The 25,850-nt window shown below is 49.7% G+C and overlaps 1 protein-coding gene across 15 annotated transcripts in view; it reads left to right on the forward strand.

Moving 5' to 3' along the window:
* The window catches only part of DTNB (dystrobrevin beta), a 118,816-nt gene continuing 92,966 nt past the window's right edge, over positions 1-25,850 (forward strand). For 13 of the 15 annotated variants that reach the window (XR_014851193.1, XR_014851194.1, XM_085057282.1 and 10 more), the window contains exons 1-8: positions 1-104; positions 675-741; positions 11,923-11,990; positions 13,441-13,521; positions 15,138-15,351; positions 18,141-18,226; positions 22,465-22,619; positions 23,538-23,643. Coding sequence is in view for 13 of the 15 variants with exons in the window: in XM_085057282.1 (XP_084913408.1) it covers positions 11,924-11,990; positions 13,441-13,521; positions 15,138-15,351; positions 18,141-18,226; positions 22,465-22,619; positions 23,538-23,643 (709 nt within the window). In the remaining 2 variants the exon portion in view is untranslated. Of the gene's footprint in view, positions 105-674; positions 742-2,402; positions 2,503-8,171; positions 8,518-9,101; positions 9,154-11,922; positions 11,991-13,440; positions 13,522-15,137; positions 15,352-18,140; positions 18,227-22,464; positions 22,620-23,537; positions 23,644-25,850 lie in introns of those variants that run through there. The other 2 variants (XM_085057279.1, XM_085057280.1) reach the window with 2 other exon arrangements.

Here is a 25,850-nt window from a genome sequence, read left to right on the forward strand (position 1 = left end):
GGCGGGCCCTGATTGGCCGGGGCGCCGCGCGGCGGCGGCCGGGACCGTTGGAGCGCTGAGGCGGCCCGGGCGGCCCTGGAGCCGCGGGAGCTCCGCAGGCACAGGTGGGAGCGGCGGGGCGGCGGGCTGAGGGGCGGCCGGGCTGAGGGAAGCGGCGGGGCTGAGGGGAGCGGCGGCGGGGCGGCGGGCTGAGGGGAGCGGCGGCGGGGCTGAGGGGAGCGGCGGCGGGGCGGCCGGACTGAGGGGAGCGGCGGCGGCAGCAGTGGGGCCGCCGGGCTGGGGCTGGGGCGACGGTTTGGCCGTGCCCCGGTGCTCCCACCGACCGCGGAACAGCTGGCGGCAGGGACCGCAATGTGCAGCTCCGTTGCCTCGGAATGAACGGGATACCCGCAATGTGCAGCTCCGGTGCCTTGGAGTTAACGGGAAACCCGCAATGTGCAGCTCCGGTGCCTTGGAGTTAACGGGAAACCCGCAATGTGCAGCTCCGGTGCCTTGGAGTTAACGGGAAACCCGCAATGTGCAGCTCCATTGCCTTGGAATGAACGGGAGGCTCAATCAGGGCAAAAGCAGCACCGTGTTGTAGCTGTGAATTAAGGGGGTGGAATTCTTCTGTGGAAAATCGCTGCTTTCTTGGAGAAAAAACCCCTCACTTGGTGTTTTCCCCATCTTTTTAGGTTGTCGTTTAAATGTTTGAAGAAAGAAAGTGGAAGTTGCCCTGAGAGACTTCTCAGTGTGATTCAGGTAATGTGATCTGTTGGGACTGACTGACTATTGCCCTTAAAAACTTGTGGTTTGGATGTTCAGTTGCCTTTTTCTTAAACTCACATAACCGATACTGACGTTTTTCGTTCATGACAAACTTGTATCATGAAGCAGTGACTTCTACATTTTCTGTTACATTGTGGACATGTAAAAATATTCCTCTGTGAGATGCAATCCTTAATTTAGAACTCTGACAGAATTACATTGTTGTGCAACACACCCCTTGGCTGGGGAAGAAGTTATGGCATGGCTTGGGTGGGAAAGAACTTTAAACAACATTTAATTCCATTCCCCATTCTAGTGCTCCATCCAGCCTGGCCTTGGGCACTGCCAGGGATCCAGGGGCACCACAGCTTCTCTGGGCACCCTGTGCCAGAGCCTCAAACCCTCCCAGGGAGGAATTTCTCCCTTAGGTCTGATGTAATCCTGTGGAGACCCAGCAGAGCCTCAGGGGGCTGCAGAGCCCTGACATGGTGCTTTCTCCTTCCAGAGGGGTTTGGTCAGCCACAGGGCTGTTTTGGAATTGCTCTGAACTGTATGAAAACTCAGGCAAGACAGAATCCAAGTCACTGCAGGGTGGTCAGGAGTTGTGTGTTGCTGCCTTGAACAGTGGTCTGTGCTTTCACTTTCCTTTCCTGCTCCAGTTCCTCAAATTCTCCCTCTCTGGCTGATGCTGGGTGTCCAGAGAAGTGTTCCAGGCCAGGCTGGATGAGGCTTGGAGCAGCCTGGGACAGTGCAAAGTGTCCCTGCCATGGCAGGGGGTGGCACTGGATGAGTTTTAAGGTCCCTTCTCACCCAAACTTTAATCACTCTGTGCTCTGTCTGCTCTATCTGCCCAGAGACAAACCATCCCACCTGCCTGAACAAGGGGTTTAAAAGGTCACAAGTTTGAGTTCCAGGTTTCCTTTGACCCTTAAACCCTCCCTGTGCTTCCATGTGTGCAGGGTGCTGCTCCAGAGGTGTCTGCCTTAGGCCTTTTCCTTGTCCATGTTATGCTGTTAAATCCTCTTTGGTTTTCTGCTTGCTCCCATCATCACACTCAGGATTCTTGTCTCGTTCTGGAGCTGTTTGGTGCATCCCAAATCTGCTGCTGGGGCCATGGTGAGTCCCAAGGCAGCAGCTCCCTGCTCCAGGGTTGGGTGGCCAGAGTTGGTTCCTGGCAGTTTCAGGATCCCACATTTCAGGGGACACATCCAGGATCCTGGGAGCTCTGTGGGACACCCCTGATTGCTCCCTGCAGCTCCTGTGTGCTGAATGCAGCAGCTCTGCCAGTATTGTCCCAAACTCCCTGGGTTTGGAACAGCCTGGGGGGTTTTTTGGAGCAGTAAATGGTTTAATTTGTTGTCTGTGCTGCAGCTGATGCAGTCAGACCTCTGCTTTATCCCAGCACCCAGTTTGGTTGTTCCAACAGTATCACACATTTCAGGAAGTGCTGGATGGTAGAGAGGATTTAGGAAGGAGCCATAATCCAGGGAAAAGGGCTTTTGCAGCAACAGGAAAGCATCACTGCCCACCAGTTCAATTATATCCCACAGGTAAAGTGGCAGTGATGATTTCCAGTCCTCTGCCCAGGTGGATGTTATCAGTTGGACCATCCTCTGCCCAGGTGGATGTTATCAGTTGGACCATCCTCTGCCCAGGTGGATGTTATCAGTTCCCTGCTCTGGATCTGTGACAGTTTTTGAAGAGGAAAGGAGCCAAGTGTGGAAGTTTGAAGCAAAGCCTTGGGGCTGAGCCAAGGTGAGCTCCACACTCAGCTGGGCTGCGTGGGCTGCTCTGGGGGAGCTTTAGAGAGCCTGGAGAGGGATTCAGATAAGGTGATTCAGGTGCTAAGGATTTGAATTCATCATATTTTGATGAAGTTAATTGGTTTCCTCTTGGTACCAGGGAGAAGCAGTCATTGTTTTGTTGTCTCTGTTTGGTTTAGTGTTGAAACAGATTTCCACTGATAAACTGTGCCTGAATTTAAATAGTTTCATGGGCCTTTCCCAGTCCTGTGGGCTTTAAGGACTGAAGTATTTTAACTTCTCAGCTGTGCTTAAGTAATACAGATTTATTAAAAGACTTATGCTAATGAAGACTTTTCAGCAGCCTGGATCTGGAAGGAACAGTAGGAAACCTTATGATATTCTGTCTGTTGTGGGAGTTTATTTGGCCAGGTGTGTCTGTGGAAACAAATGGGATTAGGACAGCAGGTGCCAATTCATCACTAAATTTTGAAAGAATTGGATGTCTGAAGGATGTGTTGTGATTGCAAAATACTTGAAATCATAGTAACTCTTAAGTAGTTCCTGACTGCCTGCAAGGTGGGATATTCTTCAGTCTTTGTCAGTGCAGCTTTTAACTTTTAGGTCAAAGGTTGGACTAGGTGGTCTTGGGGGTTTTTTTCCATGCTCAGTGGGTCTGTGATTTAGGAGGTGGGGGGGAAAAGGGGTGTCCTGGCATAAGCAAACAGGGAGGGAGCTGAGGCCCTAACTTGATTTTTAAAAAATTAATTTTTTTAAACAGCAAGTGGCAAAGCTAAGGGATACAAACTCCAAGTTTTACAGAAGGCAATGGCAAAGTGTCATCAATTAGACTTTTACTTCTGGCTTATTTAGTTCTTACAGAAAGCAAACCCTTTGTTGGTGAGCACAGCTGGTGGGACTTTGGAGTGGAATGCCAGGTGCTGAGGAATCCCCTGAGCTGGGATCTCCTGCAGGAGGGCACTGAGTGTTCCCTCAGTGAGCTCCTGGGCTTACTGTGAGTTATCCTTGGTTTATTTCTGAAGAGAATGATGCCATCCAAGGCAATCCCGGGGCAGTAGGGAGGCACTGAGGAGCAGTTTGGGTGCAGCCAGGCTTTTGAAGAAGGTGTTGTGTGTGTCTGGCAGCTCAGACAGAACTCAGGTTATCAGGGCTCTGTGGGTGTTCAGCTCCCATTCCCTGGGGCAGTGGCAGAGACTTTTAAATGCAGATTAATGGCAGTTCCTGGTTCTGTACTCTTCTACCCTTTCAGTAACACCTAACACTTCACAAGCTTAGAGTTATTTTATTTTAGACTTGTGAAGCTGGTGAGGAAGATTTCACGTTGTAAGTTAATGTAGGAGGTAAAATTAAAGAATTAAAGCTGGGCAAGCTGTTTTATCTTGAGTTCAGTTGTGGTGAGGAAAGCAGTTCAAGTTCCCAGGTGTTTCTCACTGCCTGGAATTTCCCTCCTGCCCAGGTGTGCCAGGGGAGCACTGAGAGCTCTGCTTTGGTTGCTGGCAGTGCTGCCAGGTGTTCTCCCTGCTCTGCTCCATCTCCAGGCTGGGTTCAGGGGCAAAAGGGCAAGCATGCAGCTCAAAATAATGAATATTCTCCTAATAATGAATATTGCACTCAGGTGCAGAGTGCTGTGCTCTGTAAGCACTGCTGGGAGCTGCAGGGTAAGGTGGAGAGGGAAGGGTTTGCCAGGTCCACTTTGAGGCACAGAATGCTCAGAAATCCCCTCCACTTGTAGCAAAAGGAGTCTTTGCTTCCTGAGAGGGAGTGGTAAGCTCTTAATTAGACTACTTCCAACTTCTTGCTGCTTGGAAATCCTCCTGTGATATTTCATTTGTCTTATCCAACAGGAGCACTGCTTTATTTTAAGGAAACAATTCCAGCTGCTGGATTTGCTCTTGTTTGCAAGGTAAATCCCAAATACAAACATTAACTTCAGCCTCCAGACCAACAGGCAGGTTGTAAAAACCCATTTCTACTCCTCAGGCTTTGGGACAATAAAAGAAAATGAGAGTTTGGCTCTCTGGTTACTCCAGAGGAGCATTTGAGTGTTTTGGGCACTGAGTGTCCTGACAGCTCTGTGTTTGCTGGAGAAAGCTCTGACTCTGCCAGAATCTGTGCTGAGACACTGTGTTGTCCTTCAGAGCCTAAACGATTCCCTGGGGGCTGAAAATGGATATATAGAGCTGTGAACTTAAAATAACACCTTGGGAACTGGGCTGGAACCTCCAGTGCCACTGTCACACTTGTCACTCTCTGCAGCCTGACCTGCAAATTCCTCAGGGCTGGGACTTCTCTCTGTTCTGGGCACTGAACTGACACTTACAGATGTGAAGTGACAGAAACTCAGATGGTTTGGAGCTCTACTGGGTTTGAACTTGTTTTATTTTGTCTGGAGGGAACCTGGAGTTTCTTTTTAAAGCACTCTTAAAAGTTGTGGAAGGTTTTCAAAGAGACCTCTGATAAAATATTGTTACTTGTTCCATCTTTGTTTAACTTGAATCCAATACAAACTTCACTCTCTGACCAGGTGGGTAGGTGAGGTTGTTGGGCTCACATTGGGGTTTAGACCAGATTTTTGGGTTTTTTTTTTCATGAAATCACAGAATCATTTTGGTTGTAAAAGTCCTTTAAGTCCAACCTGTGCCTGATGCCCACCTCGTCCCCAGCCCAGAGCACTCAGTGCCACAGCCAGGAATTCCCTGGACACCTCCAGGGATGGAAACTCCAAACCTCCCTGGGCAGCTCCTGCCAAGGCCTGACCACCCTTTCCATGGAGAAATTCCTGCTGATGTCCAACCTGACCCTGCCCTGGCCCAGCCTGAGGCCATTTCCCTTCTCCTGTCCCTGTTCCCTGGAGCACAGCCTGACCCCCCTGGCTGTCCCCTCCTGTCAGGAGCTGTGCAGAGCCACAAGGTCCCCCTGAGCCTCCTCTGCTCCAGGCTGAGCTCCTTTCCCAGCTCCCTCAGCCACTCCTGGAGCTCCATTCCCTTCCCAGCTCTGTTCCCTTCCCTGGACACTCTCCATTCCCTTCCCAGCTCCATTCCCTTCCCTGGACACTCTCCAGCCCCTCCAGGTCTCTCTTGTCAGGAGGAGCCCAGAGCTGCCCCAGCACTGGAGGTGTCCCAGCAGTGCCAGCACAGGGGACAGGCACTGCCCTGGCCCTGCTGCCACCCCAGAGCTGGCACAGCCCAGGGGCCATTGGCCTCTTGCCCACCTGGGCACACTTGGGTTCATGCCCAACCTCTGGCAGCAGCACCTTCAGGGCCTTTCCAGCCCCTTTTCCCCCAGTCTGGAACATTCCATAGGGTTGGTGTGACCCCAAAGCAGGACCTGGCACTTGGCCTTGCTGACCCTCAGCCCATGGATCATCCAGCCTGTCCAGATCCCTCTGCAGAGCCTCCCTGCCCTCCAGCAGGTCATCCATGGAGCTGTTGAGCAGCACTGAGCAGCACTGACCCACTGCTGCTCATTCCCAGCTGGATGTGCTCATCCCCAGCTTGATCCCAGCCAGGTTTTTCCCAACCAGGTTTATCCCAGCTTGATCCCAGCCAGGTTTGTCCCAGTTAGGTTTTTCCCAACCAGGTTGATCCCAGCCAGCAGTGTCCCTCCCTGTCCATGCAGTGATTTTCCACTCCAGCAGCTGCAGGCACTGAGGAGGCTCTGGGCTGTGCTGCCACATGCCATGTCCTGCATGAGCAAACCAGATGGCATCTTGTGCCTTGGAAAAACCTTGCAGTCCCAGCAGAAATGGCAGAGCATAGAGGAGGGAAAGCTTTATGCTTTAATACTCATTTTTTCCCTAAACTACTGGGTTGCCTGCTCATTTTTAATTAAGTTTCCTGTGTTACATGGGCATGTTTTGGTGGAATCTTCCAGAGCAGCCTTGGATCCACTGGATTTATAGAGGGAAAAAAAAAGGAACCATTGACTTATTTAGAATTTCACTGCAGAGTTAAAATCACTGAGGAGTTCTAATCCCTGGCCTGGCTCTTAGCCAAGTGGGTTTTTCCTTACACCCTCCTAGGCTGGAGTCAGTTTGGGTTTGTAAAGATCTTAACAATCATCTGAGCCCAGGAGATGTGAAAACATCCAGAGAGATCCAGACCTGTGGGTTTTGGGGAAGCTACTGCTGGAAGGTGCATGTTGGTTCCAAAAGATGCTCCTGGACTTGCTGGAGGTGCAGAAATAACATTTTAGAGTCTTTTTCATACTTTTGTGCAGAGTTGCTTTTGCTTCAGTTACTTATCCTATAAATGATGCAAACAGAGTTGAAAATTTTAAAGCTAAATTAGAAGAATTGTCAGAAATGGTTAAAATGAGCTTTAAAAGGTGTTGCCAGTCTACTTGAATAAAGGTTTATCTTTGCTCTTGCTGGGGTTAGATGTGTCCCCTGAAATCACTTCTAGATCACTTCTCTTCCCAGGAAGAGGCACAGGGGAACAAAGCAGTATTTTTGATTAATTTTGGATATTAATGTTTGTCTGCTGAGGAAGGAGATTCCAAATATGAACCAAAGGAGGATGGAAAACAAAGAAACGAGTAAGAGCATCAGATATTTTGGACAGACAGAGGGAGAGGAGGGAATTAAATCAGTCCTTGTGGGGTCCTTGTTCACTTTAGGAAAGAAAAGGAGAAAGTACTTCATATTTTTATTGAAATCAAAGATGAACAAATAGAAGCACCTTTTCATTGTGAGTTTAATTTTATACTTAAACAAAACATTTCTGACAGTTCAGAAATTATTTTAAATTATTTCAATCAAGTGTCAGTTGAAGCCAGATGAGTTCAGAAGCCCAAAGCAAGGAAATGCCAAACCAGATGGACACCAGTAACTTTTTCTGCCAGCACAGGTATGCCCTCAATTTTCATTCAATATCTACATCCCACTTGTGTTATCAATTAAAGTTGTTTTTAAGAGTGACTGAACTGACAAGGGAGGAAATTTCCTTGCTGCACCAGGTGTAGTTGTTCCTTCTAATCAGAAAAATGGCAGAAAGTCACTGAACTTCCTTTTTTTGTCAGCTCAGATTAACCTGTGCCCCAAACTGGTTTTCTGATATATTTTATTTGCAAGTTATTTCTGACCATGAATAGTTATGGACACAATTTTATCCTCATGAAGCAACTGCACTTTAATCAAATCTTATTTCTGCTATTGAAATGCAACACCAAGAATCTGCACCAAGTCAAATTTAATAATTGGTCAATGAACTTTTCTTTCTCTCTCCTTGTCTTTGGCTGCTGAGGCTGCAGTGCAAACCAGTGTCTGGAAATGCTTATCAATTATCAGATTTAATAATTGGTGAATGAACTTTTCTTTCTCTCCTTGTCTTTGGCTGCTGAGGCTGCAGTGCAAACCAGTGTCTGGAGATGGTTGTCAAGTGCTTAAGGTCAGAACCTCCTTTGGAGTGTAGCTCAAAGGTGAAAACACAGATGCAAACCAAATGGATTTCAAAGCAAACCAACCAATCTCTGGCTCATGATGTCCTGAGGCTGGAGCTGTGCAGGATGGGGAGGCTGACTGAGCCTCTCCCAGCAGAGGAGGAGGAGGAGGAGCTGTTCTTAGGCCGTTACCTACAGCTGATGAGCTCCAAGAAGAGCGAAACCTGCTAAGCAAGGTCCTGTAGTATTGGCCTAAAACCCTGCAGCACCTGGGCAGGAGAGGCAGAGAGCAGCCAGCAGGGCTTTCTGGGTTCCCAGGGCTTCTCCTGAAAGGGAGAGCCCTGGCACAGAGCAGGGGGGTAGAAATGGGGAGAGAAAAAAGGTATCAAGCTAGAGAAATCAGAAAAACGTGAGTTTGTTAAAGATGTTTTAGATGGTGGCTGAGTGTAGGATTTTCCACAGCAGCTGGTGTGGAATTGATAAATTAGCTTTTCCATTCTCTCTGTCAATGGGTGCTCCTGAGGCCATCCAACTGTTCCTGTTGGAAGGCAGAGAAGGTGAAAGGGTGAAGAAAAATGATAAAATTCTGGAAGTTTGCATCAAACATACTCAGCTGCAGTTTTCTAAGGTACTACCTAGTTTTCTGCTTTAAGCTGAACGTTATTTTTCAATAATTATTTTCAAATAGCTGGACTTGCCATCCCTGGAATGTCCAAGGTCAGATTGAATGGGGATTGGAGCAACCTGAGACAGTGGAAGGTGTCCCTGTCACTGCCGTGGCAGGGGTGGCACTGGCTGCACTTTCATCTCCATCTCCAGCCATTCTGGGATTCTCTGTGTGAGTTGTTTCCCCACTCTGTGCTCATGGAATTCTCAGCCACCTCAGGAATTCTTGGCTGCCACATCATTCCAGCCCATGATGTGTTTCCTGGCACTTTGCTCATGGCTTGTGCTACAAACGTTTAAAAAACAAGGCACAGCGAGCAAACCAGCAACAGAAATCCCAGAGCAAAACCCAAACTCAGCCTCCCCACCCCCCTGAGAGATCCCAACCCAACAAACCAAACGAGCTCAGGCCAAGCTGCTGCTTCCCTTCTCTGTTTTGGGAGCTGAGCACTGTAATTTGCATCCCAAACATAGTTGCAGTTCTTGTGGGTTTGGTTCATTCCTGTTTTGAACTTGAGAAAGACTTCCCATCCTTCTTCTTCTCAGCCTCATCACCGAGGGATCCTGCTGGATCTGATGGCTCAGGGATTAAAAACAGGTTTGTCAATTATTCTGATAGAACCTAATTTCCACCACTTTTCCAAATATCTGCCAGTGATGTGGGAGTTGATCTCTTTTCCCAGGTGACAAGGGACAGGAGAAGAGGAAATGTCCTAGAGCTGTGCCAGGGCAGCTTCATGTTGGATTTTGGGAACAATTCCCTCATGGAAAAGGCTGTCCAGGGCAGGGCTGGAGTCCCCATCCCTGGAGGGATTTAAAGCCCTGTGGATGTGGCACTTGGGGACAGGGACAGTGGTGGCCTTGGCAGTGCTGGGAATGGTTCTGAGGCTTTTCCAACGTTAACAACTCTGTTTCTATTCCCTGATTCTCTCTCTGCTCTGTTCAGAACAGCTCTGCTCCACACAGATCATTCCCAAGGTGCTTCCCCCTCTCAGACTGGAGCAGGAAAGAAGCAGCAGGGGCAGCTTGTGAATCCAAAGAGCACCTTTGATGGGTTTGGTGAGCAGTTCAGAGCTGCTGAGCTGTTCCCCCAGGGAAGGAAGAGTACAAACCTTGTCCTTTTGAGACAGGCAGGGGATGGCAGGAGATGCTGAGGCTGCATGGTGAGTCCTGGGAGGAGTCGATGGGGAGCTCAGCCTGGAGCAAAGGAGGCTCAGGGGGACCTTGTGGCTCTGCACAGCTCCTGACAGGAGGGGACAGCCAGGGGGGTCAGGCTGTGCTCCAGGGAACAGGGACAGGACAAGGGAAATGGCCTCAGGCTGTGCCAGGGCAGGGTCAGGTTGGACATGAGGAGGAATTTCTCCATGGAAAGGGTGGTCAGGCCTTGGCAGGAGCTGCCCAGGGAGGTTTGGAGTTTCCATCCCTGGAGGTGTCCAAGGAATTCCTGGCTGTGGCACTGAGTGCTCTGAGTGGGGACAAGGTGGGGATCAGGCACAGGTTGGACTCGATGCCCTTGGAGGTTTTTTCCAGCCTGAAGGATTCTGGGATCATGGAGAGAGCTCATCCCTCATTCAGCTCTCATTTCAGAGGCAACTGGAGAGCTCAGTCACTGCTTTTCCTTGCTGAAAGCACAGAGGGTAACACTTAACTCCTTTGAAATGCTAATTGTTCCTGTCTTGGTCACTCTGACCTCCTTAACCGTGAATTCTGTGTGGCAGCATTGGCTGCTGTGTCCCTGGAATGACCTCTGGAGTGATCCTGGCACCAGGACAGTGCCCAGGCTGCCCAGAGAAGCTGTGATGCCCCTGGCAGTGTCCAAGGCCAGGCTGGACAGGGTTTGGAACAACCTGGGACAGTGGAAGATGTCCCTGTCCCTGGCAGGGTGGCACTGGATGGGCTTTAAGGTCCCTTCCCACCCAAACCATTCCATGATTCCATGACTGAAGTGTCTGTAGGGAAGGAGGTGGAAGTCATGGTGCTGTCAGGTGCTGAGAAAGGGTTGGAAGCTGGGGTGGGATGAGGAACATGAGCCCAAAGCCCCAACTTTTACAGGTCTTTAAAAATGCCACCCAAGCTTTCTCCTGTTAAAAAATTATCAAAACAAACACAGCAGCAAGTTGGTTCTATGGTTTTCTAAAGTAGGAAAAAAAAAGGAAATTCAAGGTATTTTCAGGTCAGAGCCCATGTGCTTGTTTCCCTTTTAGAAAAGGAAAGAGGCTTTGGTGGGTTTCAAGCTGTGGGGAGTTCAGCAGGAAATTGGGAGCAGTGCTGGATGGAGCAATGTTCCTCAGGGCTGTGAGTGAGTGCCAAGGCACGACTTGGTGTGCCTGCTGACATTTGAGGCTGCTGCAGCCTGGGCTGAGGAGGCTGAGCAGCAAGCCAACTGCCTCCCATAGCTTTGGATGGGATTGGAGAGGAAGTGGTTGGGATTTTAATCTTTGGACAGTCAAAACCCGTATTTAATGGGTTTTAAACCATTAGTTGGTGAATTTGGTAACCAAAGAATAATGTAGCAATTAATTGCATTATGAATTAGATTTTATACTGGTACTGAATTAACTTGCCTTTTTTTGCTTCAGTGGACTGAAATTTGGCATCTTGTAGGGTTATATAAATAAGTCCTGAGAGCTGCCAGTTGTCCCTGTGCCCCCTTACCTTGGGGTACAAACTCCTCCCTGGTGCTGTCACAAATTAATCTGTTCTCCTGGGAAAGGGAGGCCTCTGTCACCTAACTGGTTTTATTTCCAATTTATTTCGTTTTAAGTTCTTTACTTCCCTGACAAATCCCGTTTGACCTCTGGCATTGGGGTTTAAAGTTAAATGAATTTTTATGAGTTTTCTGTAAAGCCAACATTCCCCCACACCCCAAACCCCCAAAAGGGAGGTTTTTTCCAACCTAAAGGGTTCTGTGATGCTGCAGTTGTTAACCTCTGGCAGCCAGGGAAAGGAATGGGATGAGTTTGTTCCTCCTGAGCCCCAAAGTCTCTCAGAAGCACCTTTTTGGCTCAGCTGCTCCTGGAGAGGCCTGACTTGCTCTGAGTTTTGCAAACAAAATCCCTTGGAACACCAAGGAATTCCTTATGGGATATTTCTGCATTAATGCAGCTCTGAGCTTTTCAAACTGAAGCAATTAAAGGGTTCAGAATTAATGTTTCCTGTGCTGTGCCCCACCTTGGAAGGTGCTGACAAACCTGGAGTGTGTGTGTTGTGGAATGAGATAATGATGGAGAGATGTCTTTGTCCTGATTTCCCAGTTCCCAAACAGAATCACTCTGTTTCCACTGAGGGATAAAATCATATTGTTCACAGCAAGTTGCTCTGTAGCAGGAATTCTAACACAAACAGTGTTTGCCATTTTTGTCTCCAGAATGATTGAGGAGAGTGGGAAGAGGAGGAGGACCATGGCAGAGAAGAGGCAGCTGTTCATGGAAATGAGTAAGTAGGAAATCTGAAGACATCATGTCACTTATTTTTCACTGTGACAGCCACACCACACCATTCCCATCTTGTCCCACAAGCCCCATGCAGGGAGAAGCATCCAGGGTGCTCCTGGGGCTGCTCAGGAGGAGAAATGCCCAAGGGGAGTCACAACTGCCTGGGAAGATCCTTCATTCCTAGGTTTTGGGAAGCTCCTTTCTCAGGGCAAGTTCACATCTCTCATCTGTGCCAATACCTAAAGTTTGTGGACAACTGTTAAATCAAATAATGACAACTGACAGAGCACCTTTGGCCTTAAAAAAGATTAAAACTGGCCCTGCAATGCTGGTGTGCCTCGAGGAATGGTTTGGAGGTTGATTTGTGCAGTCTTGTTCTCTGGAAGGGAATTGTTAAGATTTTGTATTTGCATGGCATCACCTTGTTCTGCTGTCCTGCCAGGGCTGAAGGGAATTCCTGGCTTAGGCCAGCATGTCCTGAATTCCAGGGATAGACTGAGGGAGGTCTGACTTGATATGAGATCTTTGCACTGTTTTCTTTCCAGAGCAGCATTATTATGGAATCATGGAGTGGTCTGGGTGGGAAGGACCTTAGAGCTCATCCTGTCCCTCTGACACCTCCCTCTGTCCCAGCCAGCCCAGAGCTCCACCCATGTGCTTTATAAGCATTTTATAATTTCAGGAACACTTTCATTCCTGGCTTACTTCTCTCTGCCCTCCCATGTGGCACCAGGCTTGGACAGTCCCTCCCCAGCTCCCATGGTGTTTGGGGTCACAACCTTGGCCCTCCTTGGCTTGCAGAGGCAAATTCCAGTTGTTTCCCAGCTGGATTCCTCCTCTCCCACTCTCCTTTGCCTCTGTCCAGTTGTGCTCTGAGAGAGGTGACTGAACTGTGCTGATGGAGAATCTCCAAGGATGGAAAAGAGCTCTGAGACCATGGAGTCCAACTGTGCCTGATTGTGTCCCACCTTGTCCCCTGCCCAGAGCACTGAGTGCCACAGCCAGGAATGCCCTGGACACCTCCAGGGATGGAAACTCCAAACCTCCCTGGGCAGCTCCTGCCAAGCCTGACCACCCTTTCCATGGAGAAATTCCTGCTGATGTCCAAGCTGATACCCTGGAGGAAATCTCAGAACCTTTCCCAATGGCAATTAGCTCATCTCCACCAGAGTCACTTTGGTGCCTCAGGGCATCACTTTTATCTCATCACTTCCCATCTTGTGATCTTTTAGTACAGAAATCGACCTGCTGAGTTATGGCTTTGACTGAATTGCTAAAAACATTCAGAATTCTTGTGGTTATCTCCATCCGGGGTGTCTATTTGGGGCAGAATCCCCATGTGTGCTGTGCTGGGGATGTGTGTGAGGAAACACTCATTTCCCAAGTCCTTCTCCCAGGTGAGCTGGATGCTGCAGAGGGAAGCAAAGCCCCAACCCTTCTGTTTGTTGCAGGAGCTCAGAACTTCGACGTGATTCGGCTCTCCACGTACAGAACTGCCTGCAAGCTGCGCTTCGTGCAGAAGAGATGCAACCGTGAGTTGTGTGCAGCTGGAGCCCCAAACCCTGCTCTGCATGGCTGCTGCACATCTGCACCCAAATGCATTGCAGGGAGAGGGGAGCACTGCTCTGGTACTGACAGCTGCCACTCAAACAGAGATTTATTACAGAATTAAATACAGAATTCAAACAAGGCAGCGATCCTTGCCCTGTACTCTGTAATATCTTCACCTTTATTCTTTATGAAATGTGAAGTCCAAGGGCAGCTGTGGTGTTTCATTGCCCTCAGGGCTGGATGGAGATGGTCTCAAGCTGTGTGAGGAGCTGTTCCTAACAGAGCCCTGGGGGCACAGGGAGCACAGGGACAGTCCCTGTGCATGGAGCTCTGTGGGGACACAGTTGACACCAGTGACCATCACTCTGTCATTTCACACCACACTGGGCAGGGCAAGTTCTCTGCTCTGCTGTGGGTTGTGACCCAGAGGTGAATCCCAGGTGAGCACTTTGTGCTCTGCCTGTGCTGAGCTGGACACAGCAAAGAGCAGAGCAGGACAAGGTGTGTGGGAGGAGATCCCTAATCCCAGAGCCAGGAGGGATGTGTGGGCTGAGGAAGGTGCCCCACTTGTGCCCTGGGCAGCCTTTGCCACCCCTGGACTGGGGGTGAGGCTGGCAGCTCTGGGCTCAGGGGGTGGGGATAGCTTGGCTTTGGTCCTTGTGGGGTGGTTTGTGTGAGAAATATAAAACAAATTCAAAGTAAGAAAGACAGAAACTCCCACTGACTGCAGACCCTCCTGTGGGAGATCAGGAGTGAAGCTCACAATGTCCTTCTGGACTGCTGGATCATGTCTGGGTGGCTGCTGATCCTCAGATGTCTTCTCCACTCTCCTGCAAACCTTAAAGCTTGGAAACATTTCAAAATACTCTTTCATGTGGTTCTGCAGATCACTTAACTGTGGTTTGGAAAAGGTTTTCTCCACGTTGTTAACACTCCTTAGATAGGGCAGGGAAATTCAGGGGAATGCTTTGGAGCCCCAGACCTGTGTTTATAAAACATTCTGCTCTGGGTTTGGGAACTGGATCAGCTGGAAACAGCCAGAGTTTAACTGGAACATCAAGTTCCTCCTTCAGTACTCCACGAGTCAGCATGATGGTGTTCAAAATTCCTGTAAACAGTTTGGAGTATCATAAAAGCCCAGAATGGTTTGGGTGGAAGGGAACTCAAACCTCATCCAGTGCCACCTCCTGCCCTGGCAGGGACACCTGCCACTGTCCCAGGCTGCTCCAATTCCTCTCCAGCCTGGCCTTGGACATTTCCAGAGATCCAGGGGCAGCCACAGCTTCTCTGGGAATTCCGTCCCAGGGAGCAATTCTGGCTGATGTCTTTCAGTGTCTAACTCTGCTAACACACTGCATGCTGGGGGGAATGGCTCTGCTCCTGCAGGAAGTGTTTCTGACACAGCCAGGTGTTGAAGGTGCAGTAAAAGCCACCTGAGGTGTCTGGGCACTGCTGTGTCCTGAGAATGACCTCAGAATCTCTCACTTGGTGTACAATAAACCAAAGGAGAGCAACCAGTGTTGAGCAGCAGTGCCATCACAGTGAGCTTGGCATGCCTTGCAGGACAGAAGTTGATTTTTTTCTCCTTTGTTTCTAGTTCACCTCGTTGACATCTGGAACATGATTGAAGCCTTCCGAGACAATGGCCTTAACACGTTGGATCACAGCACAGAGATCAACGTGTCCCGCCTGGAAACCATCATCTCCTCCATCTACTACCAGCTCAACAAGCGCCTGCCCTCCACCCACCAGATCAGCGTGGAGCAGTCCATCAGCCTCCTCCTCAACTTCATGATAGCAGCATATGACAGGCTAGTATTGCCTCCTGGGTCCTGCCTGGGTTTTCTCTGAGGGAGATCAGTGGGTGCTGCTGCTGCAGCAGTGCTGGGATCAAGCCCTGCTGCTGAAGGGAGCTGGAGCCTCCTGGGATGGGTGTGAGCTCTGTTCTGAGCTGGGCCTGGAGTGAAACCCTGCTGGGACCTCCTGGGGGTTTAGCAGTGCTTGGAAAGTGAATGTGTTTTGTTGAATTTTGCTCCAAAAGACCCTTTTTAAAGTCAGCTTGTTTGGGCAGTGTGTTTGCAGCCCCCTTTAACATGCTGTGACCCCACAGGGCTGATTCTCATTTCCTGCCTGCAAGCAGTTGGGTTTCTTGCTCAGGGTTCTGTCCAGGCACTTCACTTTTGAGTTTCTCTCCCAGCCTTTTCCTGCAGGGTTTGCTCAGCTGTGCCTTTCTGTTCCCTGAGCAGCAGCTGCAGCTCCTTGCTGTGCTTGGCACTTTTACTTTTGCTTTTCTCCTTCTCCAAATCAGCTTTATTTCAGTGGGACTTGGCTCCTGATTTACCCCACGGAGGGGATTTACCCCAGCACTGAATGTGCCAAAATTGTTCTGTTTGTGACGTCCAGACTTTGATCCTCTCCTGATGGGACAACTTCTGATTGTCCCCAAACAGGAGCTGGGTGTCTCTCTGTCCCACAGACAGTCCACACTTGGGGACAGTCCCTGTCTCACTGAGGACAAATAAACCCAACACGAATCTCAGAGCAGTTTCTGTGGCAGCAGAACCCAGTGGGGCTGGTTTTAGTTGAGATGAGTTGTAAAGCTTGCCTGAGGGTTTAGTTATTCTCAGCTCCCAGTCAAAAATCCAGGATTTAAACCCAGGAATGGTCATGTGTGGAGGAGCTGCCTGAGAAGGTCGAGGTTTAGTTAGAGGTTTTTATCCCCCACTTTCCCCAGCCCTGCAAGCTCTGCCTTGGCTGAGCCCCAGCAGCACTTGGATCCAGCTCAGCCCAGCAGCTTCTCTCTGCCTCCTGAGCCTGGCAGGAGGGATTGAGGGAGAAGCTGCGATGTGGGAGAGCTGGGAATGGAGCAGAGCAGGGCTGAGGCTCCCTCTCCAGGAGCTCAGCAGCACGGCAGGCAGGGCTTTGGTAAAAATGCGCGTCGTGCAGGAGTTGCCTGCCCGGGGCTGCAGGAATGCAGAGTTCTTACAAAGGTTGCTGGTGGCACCATGAGAGCCTTTACTGTTCCCCCAGACAGGTACAACCCCAGAATCCTGGAGGGGTTTGGGATGGAAGGGACCTTAGCAATACCCAGTGCCACCCCTGCCATGGCAGGGACACCTCCCACTGTCCCAGGCTGCTCCAAGCCCCATCCAACCTGGCCTGGACACTGCCAGGGATCCAGGGGCAGCCACAACTTCAGCTCTGGTGCCTTTCCTGGGAATTCAGCCTACCTGGGTGCCCCAAGGAGGAATTCAGGGCCTGATTGTGGTAGAGAGGAGGTGGTGGGAGAGCTGGCACAGCTGGAATGCTGCAGAGATTCAAGATCATGGAAAGGTTTACCTTTTTTCCTTCAGGTGGCAATTCAGATGGAATGGCACAAAGGGTTGGGCAAATTCCTCAGCAAATGCTCCTCTGGCAGACTGCAGGGAGGAGTTTGGGGCTTTTGGTGATTTATAAACACAGTGTCAGTGGGGCACCAGGAGAAAGCTTTCCAAGGTCTGTGTCCTGGGAGGAGACACTGATGGCTTTGGGCTCTGGTTTTTCTGGGCACAAATTCAAAGCTGAACCTTCCTTTGATGTAAAATTAATGTCTATTGAAGAGTAAAAGGGAAGAGGCTGTGAGGCTCTGGCACAGGGTGCCCAGAGAAGCTGTGGTGCCCCTGGCAGTGTCCAAGGCCAGGCTGGACAGGGCTTGGAGTGACCTGGGACAGTGGAAGATGTCCCTGCCATGGCTGGGGTGGCACTGGATGAGCTTTAAGGTCCCTCCAACCCAAACCAGTCTGGGTCTTGTCCCTCCAAAGTCCCTCTCTACCTCTCTTGGAGATTCCCTCCAGGAGAATTCTGGTTTTCCAGATCTCCCCACACTCCTGTGTTTCCCCCATCACTGTATTTTCCATGCCAATACAAATCACCTTTCCAGCACAGGTAGTCACAGTTACTTGAAATCATTTGGATTCTGTTTCTCATTTTTCTGTCACTCTGAGCTCAGGTGGCACTGCTGGCACTGCTGATCTTTCCCTCCCCATCCTCCTGTGCTGGGTGGCTCTGACCTCCTTCCCATTGCAAGAAATTCCTGCTGCTGCTGCTGGCTCTGAGCCCAGCTGTGCAGCACAGCAGCTTCACTCACCTCACGTGCAGTTAAACCTTGTTCCCATTGTCCCTGTGCCCTGGGTGTCTCCAGGATCTCACACAGTTCTCTGCTCCTGCCAGCTGTGGTGGTTTTAGGATGAAAGTTGTGTTTGAATGTCAAAGTTGAGTTAAGGAGTAAGAGCTGAAGGAGCTAACAGGGTAGCAGAGGAATGAATGAGGAGATTTGCAGTGAGCAGATGTGTTTTGCTGGAGCCATGAACCAGTTTGGGATGGACACACAAAGGGCAGAATCTTCATCCCTGAGTCTCTCCTAATCTGTGATCAGACCCTTGTTAACCCTTCCAGTGCAGTACAAATGCTATCCCTGAATGTTGCATTGAATATTTGGGGCAGATCTCAGTAATTAAGGCATTTATTGTTATTATTCCCATGATTTATGGTTTCCTCCCCAGGCATTAGGTGTGTTTGGTTTCCATTCCCTTGGCAATCCTCACGTGTGTTTTTCCCACAGCGAGGGCCACGGGAAGCTGACAGTGTTCTCAGTGAAAGCCATGCTGGCCACCATGTGTGGGGGGAAGATCCTGGACAAGCTGAGATGTGAGTATTCCTGAGGAATCCCAGTGCTGATGGGATGTTTCCTTCCATGTCTCTTGGTTGTATTAAGTTCTGGAGGCTTTTTTTTTTTTCCTGATTCAGTGGTGATTTTTTTTTTTTTTTGCTGATTCACTAACCTGGAGCTGTGCTGGGAATCTCAGAATTCCAGAATCCTTCAGGTTGGAAAAGACCTCCAAGGTCATGGAGTCCAACCTGTGCCTGATGCCCACCTTGTCCCCAGCCCAGAGCACTCAGTGCCACATCCAGGAATTCCTTGGAAATCTTCAGGGCTGGGGACTCCACATGTTTTGTTCCATATTCCAGCTCCTGCTTATCCTGAGCCTGGGGCTGAGGAGGCTTCCCAAGCCCATTTCTTTACTTTGGAGCTTTTGGGCATTTTAAATGGAAAGTTTAAGGGCTGACTTTCCAATAGGAATATCACAGTTTGTCACCATTTCCCTGCTTTGAGGATGTTGGAGGCTCCTGTGAATCTTCTCTTTCACCTGAGCCTCTCTGCACCTTCTCACTGTAATTCCAGCTTCTCAGGTGGAATCCTGGGATGGTTTGGGTTGGAAGGGACCTTAAAGGCCACCCAGTGCCACAGGCAGGGACACCTTGCACTGTCCCAGGGTGCTCCAAGCCCTGTCCCTTCCCCTGAGCCCTGCTGACTCCTGGGCAATTCCTTTCCCCCTTTAAACTGCTTCCCACCCCAGATCCTGCTGGACAAGGACATGGAGCAGAATTCCTCAACCTGGGGAGAAAACTGGTGCTGAAAGAGTGTTGTATAAAATCCTGAGCAGCATGGGGAATAGCAAACAGCTGTTCCTTCCCTTCCAGCTGTCCCTTCCCCTTCCAGGACAGGAACTGGACTGAGCAGTGGCAGATGGAGAAGCAGAGGCCAATTGTGCTTTGAAACCCACCACACCCTCTGGGAAAGTCAAACACTCACAGCCCTCTGCTGCTCCTGGAGCCACTTCTTGACCCATCAAAGGCTGCTGAGAGCCCAGGGATCTCAGGGAGGGAGGAACAGGCAGGGAATGTTCCTGCCCAGGCCATCTGCTCTAGGGAGGAGCAGCCTTCTCATCTCCCTGCCTCAGCTGCTCCCTGATCCTTGCTTTTCTCCTAGCATTGCAATTGTGCTGCTTTGGTTTTCCCCTTTCTCTCCCACTTGACCATCCCAACCTCCTGTTTCCAGGCCCCTTGTCTGGAAGGATCCCAGCCCAGCCTCCCTTCCCTGAGCAGGCTGCAGCACGAGGCTCTCAGGAAATGCTGGGAGTTGCATTTTCAGTGTTTTCCCATCCCATGATCAGTGGGAGCTCAGTCCCTGCTCTTGCTGGGGACAGGCTGATGTCCCAGGATGTCCCCATGGCTGGTGGCACAGAGGGTCTGGGAGGTTCTGTGGGGCTTTTCCTGCCTCTGGAAGAGCTGATTTCCTGGGATGTGCTGCTCCATGCAGAGCAGCTCCTTGTGCTAGGCAGGATCAGAGAATCCCAGGGTCACTGAGGATGGAAAATCCTTCCCACACCATGGAGTCCAACCTGTGCCTGATCCCCACCTTGTCATAGGGCACTGAGTGCCACAGCCAGGAATTCCTTGGACATCTCCCACCTCCCTGGGCAGCTCCTGCCAAGGCCTGACCACCCTTTCCATGGAGAAATTCCTGCTGATGTCCAGCCTGACCCTGCCCTGGCACAGCCTGAGGCCATTTCCCTTGTCCTGTCACTAGTTGCCCTTTGGAAGGATATCATTATATCTTATTTTTTATCATTTCCAGTTTCACTGCTAATTCCCCATGTGGAAATTTCCCCCTTTGACAATAAACCTATTTTTTTCTACTGCAAGACAAACATTAGTGGGGTTTGGAGGGTTTTTGATTTACCCTTGGCAGAGGCTGATCTGTTCTATCTCATTTTCAGTTGATTTCCATACCTTTAATTTCTCTCTCCTTAGGATCACTTGACTCCTGCAGCCTGCTCAGCTCACATGAACGTCCTGAGCACACCCAGGAGGTGTCAGTCCATTTTAAATACAATTTAAATTTAATTGTGTCCATTTTCAATACAATTGTGTTGTGTTCTGCCTGCCCCACCCTGCCAGATTCATGACAGACCTTCAGAATCTGGAGAGATTCTGCTCCAGAATGGATTAGGAATCTGGAATTTTGGCTCCCTAATTAGTTTTGGTTGTTTCCATTGTTTTTGTGTGCATTTTCATCCTGACCTTTTCTTCCACGTTCAGTTTTCAGGTTAAATCTAATTTTTCTGGCTGGCTTATTTTCCTGAAATACAGAAATACACAATTTTAAAATTTTTTTCTTCTTCCCCTGCTTTTTCCTAATATGTTTTATTTTGTACCGTTATTCAAGAGACCTTGAATCAAGTTGAAGCTGCTCTGTTTAGTCAGTGATACAAATTCCAGGTGGCTTCATCCCTCTTAACTTAGGCATTGCAGATTTCTTCCTGAGCTCATTCTTTCAGGAAATTGGAGTAATTTCTCCAGTTTACTAGAAATATACCTTTCTGAAAGTGGCTTTTTTTTATGAAGCTAGTTTTGATCACTGAAATGAAGGTTATTTTCTGCCAGCATGAGTTTTTTGATGTTTAATTGCTGATGGTGCCTGAAATAACAGCAGAGAGGGTTCAGAGCTGCTGAGGAAATCTGGGATTTGTCACAACTTGGGGAATTCTAGGCCTTTTTGGTGAGATTTTCCTTTAGGGATTGCCCTGATCTGGGAGTGCATCAGGGGCTCAGCTGGCTGGTTGAGAGATCTGTTTTCCAAGGAGACTTTGGTTCCCAGGTCAGTTCTGTTTTCTGGGACATCATGCTCTTGTCCTGCTCTCTGCATCCCTGCTGGGATTTGCCTTTCCTGGGACATGAGAGCTCTGTGGGGAGGGGATGGATGAACTCAGAGCCTCAGGAGATTCTGTCCATCCAGAGAGAGGAGATTGGACAGGGATTGGAACATCTGGAGCAGGATTGGAACATCTGGAGCACCTCCTTCCTCTGCATCCATCCCTAAGACATCAGGGAACATCTGTTCAGCCCCTTTGGGTTTCAGGAACACCTTTGCCCCCACAGAGCTGATTAAAAGTGTTCACACACATCTTGGAATCCCAGAATGGTTTGGGCTGGAAGGGACCTTAAATCCATCCCACTGCCACCCTGCCAGGGTAGGGACACTTTCCACTGTCCCAGGGTGCTCCCAGCCCTGGCCAGCCTGGTTCTGGACACTGCCAGGGATCCAGGGGCAGCCACAGCTTCTCTGGTCACCCTGAGCGAGGGACTGCCCACCCTGCCAGGGAACAATTCCTTCTCAGTATCTCAGATCTAAAATGGAATCTGATTCTCCTTCCCACTTGCCCACCTGTGCTGTACCTGGGGATGAGGTCAGTGCTGTCAGCTTCTGATGACTCCTGGTGAAGATGGGAAGGAGAGTGTGCAGGGAAGGGAATGGAGCTCCAGGAGAGGCTGAGGGAGCTGGGAAAGGAGCTCAGCCTGCAGAAAAGGAGGCTCAGGGGGACCTTGTGGCTCTGCACAGCTCCTGACAGGAGGGGACAGCCAGGGGGGTCAGGCTGTGCTCCAGGGAACAGGGACAGGACAAGGGAAATGGCCTCAGGCTGGGCCAGGGTAGGGTCAGGTTGGACATCAGCAGGAATTTCTCCATGGCAAGGGTGGTCAGGCCTTGGCAGGAGCTGCCCAGGGAGGTTTGGAGTTTCCATCCCTGGAGGTGTCCAGGGAATTCCTGGCTGTGGCACTCAGTGCTGTGGGCTGGGGATGAGGTGAGGATCAGGCACAGGTTGGACTCGATCTTGGAGGGATTTTCCAACCCCAGGAATTCTGGGCTGTTGGGCTCCTGCCATCCCCCATGCCCTCAGTGTGCTCCACATTTCCCTGCAGTTCTGCCAGCTTTGACTCTGCCACTGTTAACAATTGGTTTTCATTTTTGGAACCTTCTCTGGGGGCTTTCAGTGGTTTCAGGTTCAAGGTCCATTCCTGTGGAATTTTCCTGCCTCTGCTCCCTCCCTGTCCCTGTTCAAGCACTGGCAGGAGCTTTTCCCTAGACTGGGTGAGATGGGATGGAGGAAACAGGGAGATTTGTGGGAATTGTGTGGATAAATCCTGTCCTGGTAGGAATGAAGGTCAGAACAAAGCACAAAGAAACAGCTCAGGGTGCAAAGAGCTGCACATTTCCCCACAGTGCTCCTGTATTTACCAGGGGGTTTTATTGTATTTTCTTACAGATATTTTCTCTCAGCTCTCAGATTCCAACGGGCTGATGATCTTCTCCAAGTTTGATCAGTTCCTCAGGGAGGTGCTGAAGTTGCCCACGGCAGTGTTTGAAGGTCCTTCCTTCGGCTACACCGAGCACTCGGTGCGCTCCTGCTTCCCTCAGCAGGTCAGGAGAATCCACAATAAACCCTTTGTTGCTTCCCCTCCTTGAAAGGCCACCCCTGTTCCCCATCACAGCACCAGGAATGACCCATTGCTTTTCCAAAACATTTTTTGGAACATTTTTCCATGCTGTTTTTGCTATTTCCCTGTGATTTTTCAAAGCTTTTTCGCTGGTTTAAGATAATTAATTTCAGCAAGTTGCTCCCTGGATCTACTGGATCATGCAGAAATTTGTCTCTAATCTGGGAGAATATTAAATGAACACTTGCTGTACACAAGTTATTTTTAAATCCACTGCAGTTGTGTTTTAATTGTTCCAATGATTTGTTCCTTGTTTGACGTAAATAATATGAATAATCCTTAAATCAACTGTAAACATGAACTTGATTGGTCTTGGGCCTAAAATTAAATGTTTAGACTCTGGGCATGATGATGCTCCAGAAGAAATATTTCTGCAGTATTTGATGTGAAATTTATAGCAACTAAATATAAGTTAATTAGCAATTAGCATATTTGGAATACAACGCAGTAGGAAACAGCCTTTGATTTCAGAACCAATGAGGTTCCAGATTTGCATTTGATGTTGGGAAGGAATTGTTCCTGGGAGGGTGGGGAGGGGCTGGGCTGGAATTCCCAGAGAAGCTGTGGCTGCTCCTGGATCCCAGAAGTGTCCAAGAATGGGGTTTGGAGCAGCCTGGGACAGTGGAAGGTGTCCCTGCCATGGCAGGAGTAGAAAAACATTGTTTTTGAGGTCCTTTCCCACCCAAGCCAGTCTGGGATTCCACAATTCTATGACAGTATAGGAAATATTCCTGCTATGCACAGGTTATGTCACAGAGAGGTTTGAAGGCAGGAGTAGCCCTTGCTGTGTAAAATGGATGTTTTTCTCTACAATGCAGGTGTCTGTGTGCTCTCTCTGCAGAAGAAGGTCATGCTGAACATGTTCCTGGACACACTGATGGCTGATCCCCCTCCCCAGTGCCTTGTGTGGCTTCCCCTCATGCACAGACTGGCCCATGTTGAAAATGGTAATTGGAATTCTTTAATATTGGAATTGTATTTCATATTGGAATTGTAATATTTTCCTGCTGGGGACAAAGCCCAGGGCAGAGCTTTGCTCACACCTGGAGATGTTCTGTCCTTGCTCATGTCACCAACACCTTGTGCCTTCAGCAGTTCTGTCCCAGAGCTGGCTGGGGTTGGGCACTGGCTGTATGAAAGCAGCAACAGTGCAAAACCAGTGGGTTTTAGAATTTTAGCATTTAGTGGAGGAAAAACTACATTCTGTGAATGTTCTTGAGGCTGAGGAGCAGCTGAGGGAGCTGGGAAAGGAGCTCAGCCTGGAGCAAAGGAGGCTCAGGGGGAGCTTGTGGCTCTGCACAACTCCTGACAGGAGGGGACAGCCAGGGGGGTCAGGCTGTGCTCCAGGGAACAGGGACAGGACAAGGGAAATGGCCTCAGGCTGGGCCAGGGCAGGGTCAGGTTGGACATCAGCAGGAATTTCTCCATGGAAAGGGTGCTCAGGCCTTGGCAGGAGCTGCCCAGGGAGGTTTGGAGTTTCCATCCCTGGAGGTGTCCAGGGAATTCCTGGCTGTGGCACTCAGTGCTCTGGGCTGGGGACAAGGTGGGACACAATCAGGCACAGCTTGGACTTGATGATCCTGGAGGGATTTTCCAGCCTCAGTGATCTGAGATTTTTAAATGAATTTTTTGGGAGGCAGTTTCCTGGAGTTGAATGATGCCCAGAAGGTGAGGAGGTTGATCAGGTAAAATGTTAGGTGAAATTCAGGGAAAAAGGGAATTTGTGCATTGATCCTGCAGTTCCCTGGCAGCAGCCAGGAGCAGGAGGGACCTGCTTGGCTGCTCCACTTCACTGGGGAGTTTCCCATCCAAAGCTAACCTTTGGCTCTTGCAGAAAAATGAAAACAAACAAACAAACAAAAAAACCACAATAAAACCCTACAAACAAAAACCTAAACAAACAAAACCCACAAAAAACAAGATGACAACAACAGAAAATTAAAAATGCAAACAAAAAAACAAGAAAGCAACGAGAAAATCAAAACAGACAAAAACCCCAAAATAAGAAAAAACAAAACAAAACCCCTGCAGCCAGCCCAAACAGTTTCCATCTAATAATCCCTGCTCCTGCTTGTTCTGATCTTCTCCTTATCCCTCATTTTGAGGCTGTGCAGTGTGCAGGACATGGAGTGCTGTCAGTTCTTGTTGTTCCTTGTGGTTTCTGTTATCACAACGTTGTTATTGCTTCTCCACATCAGGATATCAGTGTTTGCATTCTGTGCTGCTCCTGTTCCCTTTTATCAGCAGGAACCTCTGCTGCCTGCAGAGCCAGGGGGGAGAAGGGACAGTTCTGAAAAGGTGGGGAGGAATTTCATGGAGCCAGGCTGGGAGAGCTGGGAATGTTCACCTGGAGGAGAGAAGGATCCAGGGAGAGCTCAGAGCCTCTTCCAGTGCCTAAAGGGGCTGCAGGAGAGCTGGAGAGGGACTGGGGACAAGGGATGGAGGGACAGGAGACAGGGAATGGCTTCCCACTGCCAGAGGGCAGGGTTGGATGGGATATTGGGAAGGAATTGTTCCCTGGGAGGATGGGGAGGCTCTGGTTCTGCTCCCTGTGCCTCACATTTCAGGAAGCATTTGCCCCAGGAAGGTGTCATCTCCTCACCTCATTCTCACATTCCTCTTTGGTTTCTTCCAAAGACTTCACTGGAGCAGGTCTGGGATTGTCAATCCATGGGTAGAACAGGGAAAAAGCATTTATTGGTGTTTTAACCCAGCTCTGATGGTGCCTCTGCAGGTCAGAGCAGTTTGAGTTCTCTGGATGTTCAGACTCAGAAATTCACTGGGAATTCCTCACTGGAAGCTGTGCAGATGCAGAGGGGAGGAGCAAAGGGTCAGAGAGGGTTTGGAACAGGAATTGGCCTTTCTGAGGAGGAGATTGGGGCACAGGGATCTCCCCAGGCACAATGCAGCCAAACCCACCTGGAGTGATGCAGCTTTGCTGCTTCCCTGCCGTTCCCACGAGTTCCCTGGGGAATTGTGTGCCCAGGGAGGACACATCTGGAGAGGGAACAGTCAGATGGAACTGCTGTGTTATCATCAACTTCACCTTAGGGTCAATGGTGCCAAAATTCCCTGCCCTGTGCTCAAAATCTGCCCGGAATAACGAGTGCTGAACAACCTGGGGGTGCTTTGGGAAGCTCCAAATGCATGAAAC

The sequence above is a fragment of the Lichenostomus cassidix genome, chromosome 3 (genome assembly GCF_008360975.1).
Source record: "Lichenostomus cassidix isolate B80296 chromosome 3, HeHo_3.0, whole genome shotgun sequence".
Taxonomy (NCBI): Eukaryota; Metazoa; Chordata; class Aves; order Passeriformes; family Meliphagidae; genus Lichenostomus; species Lichenostomus cassidix.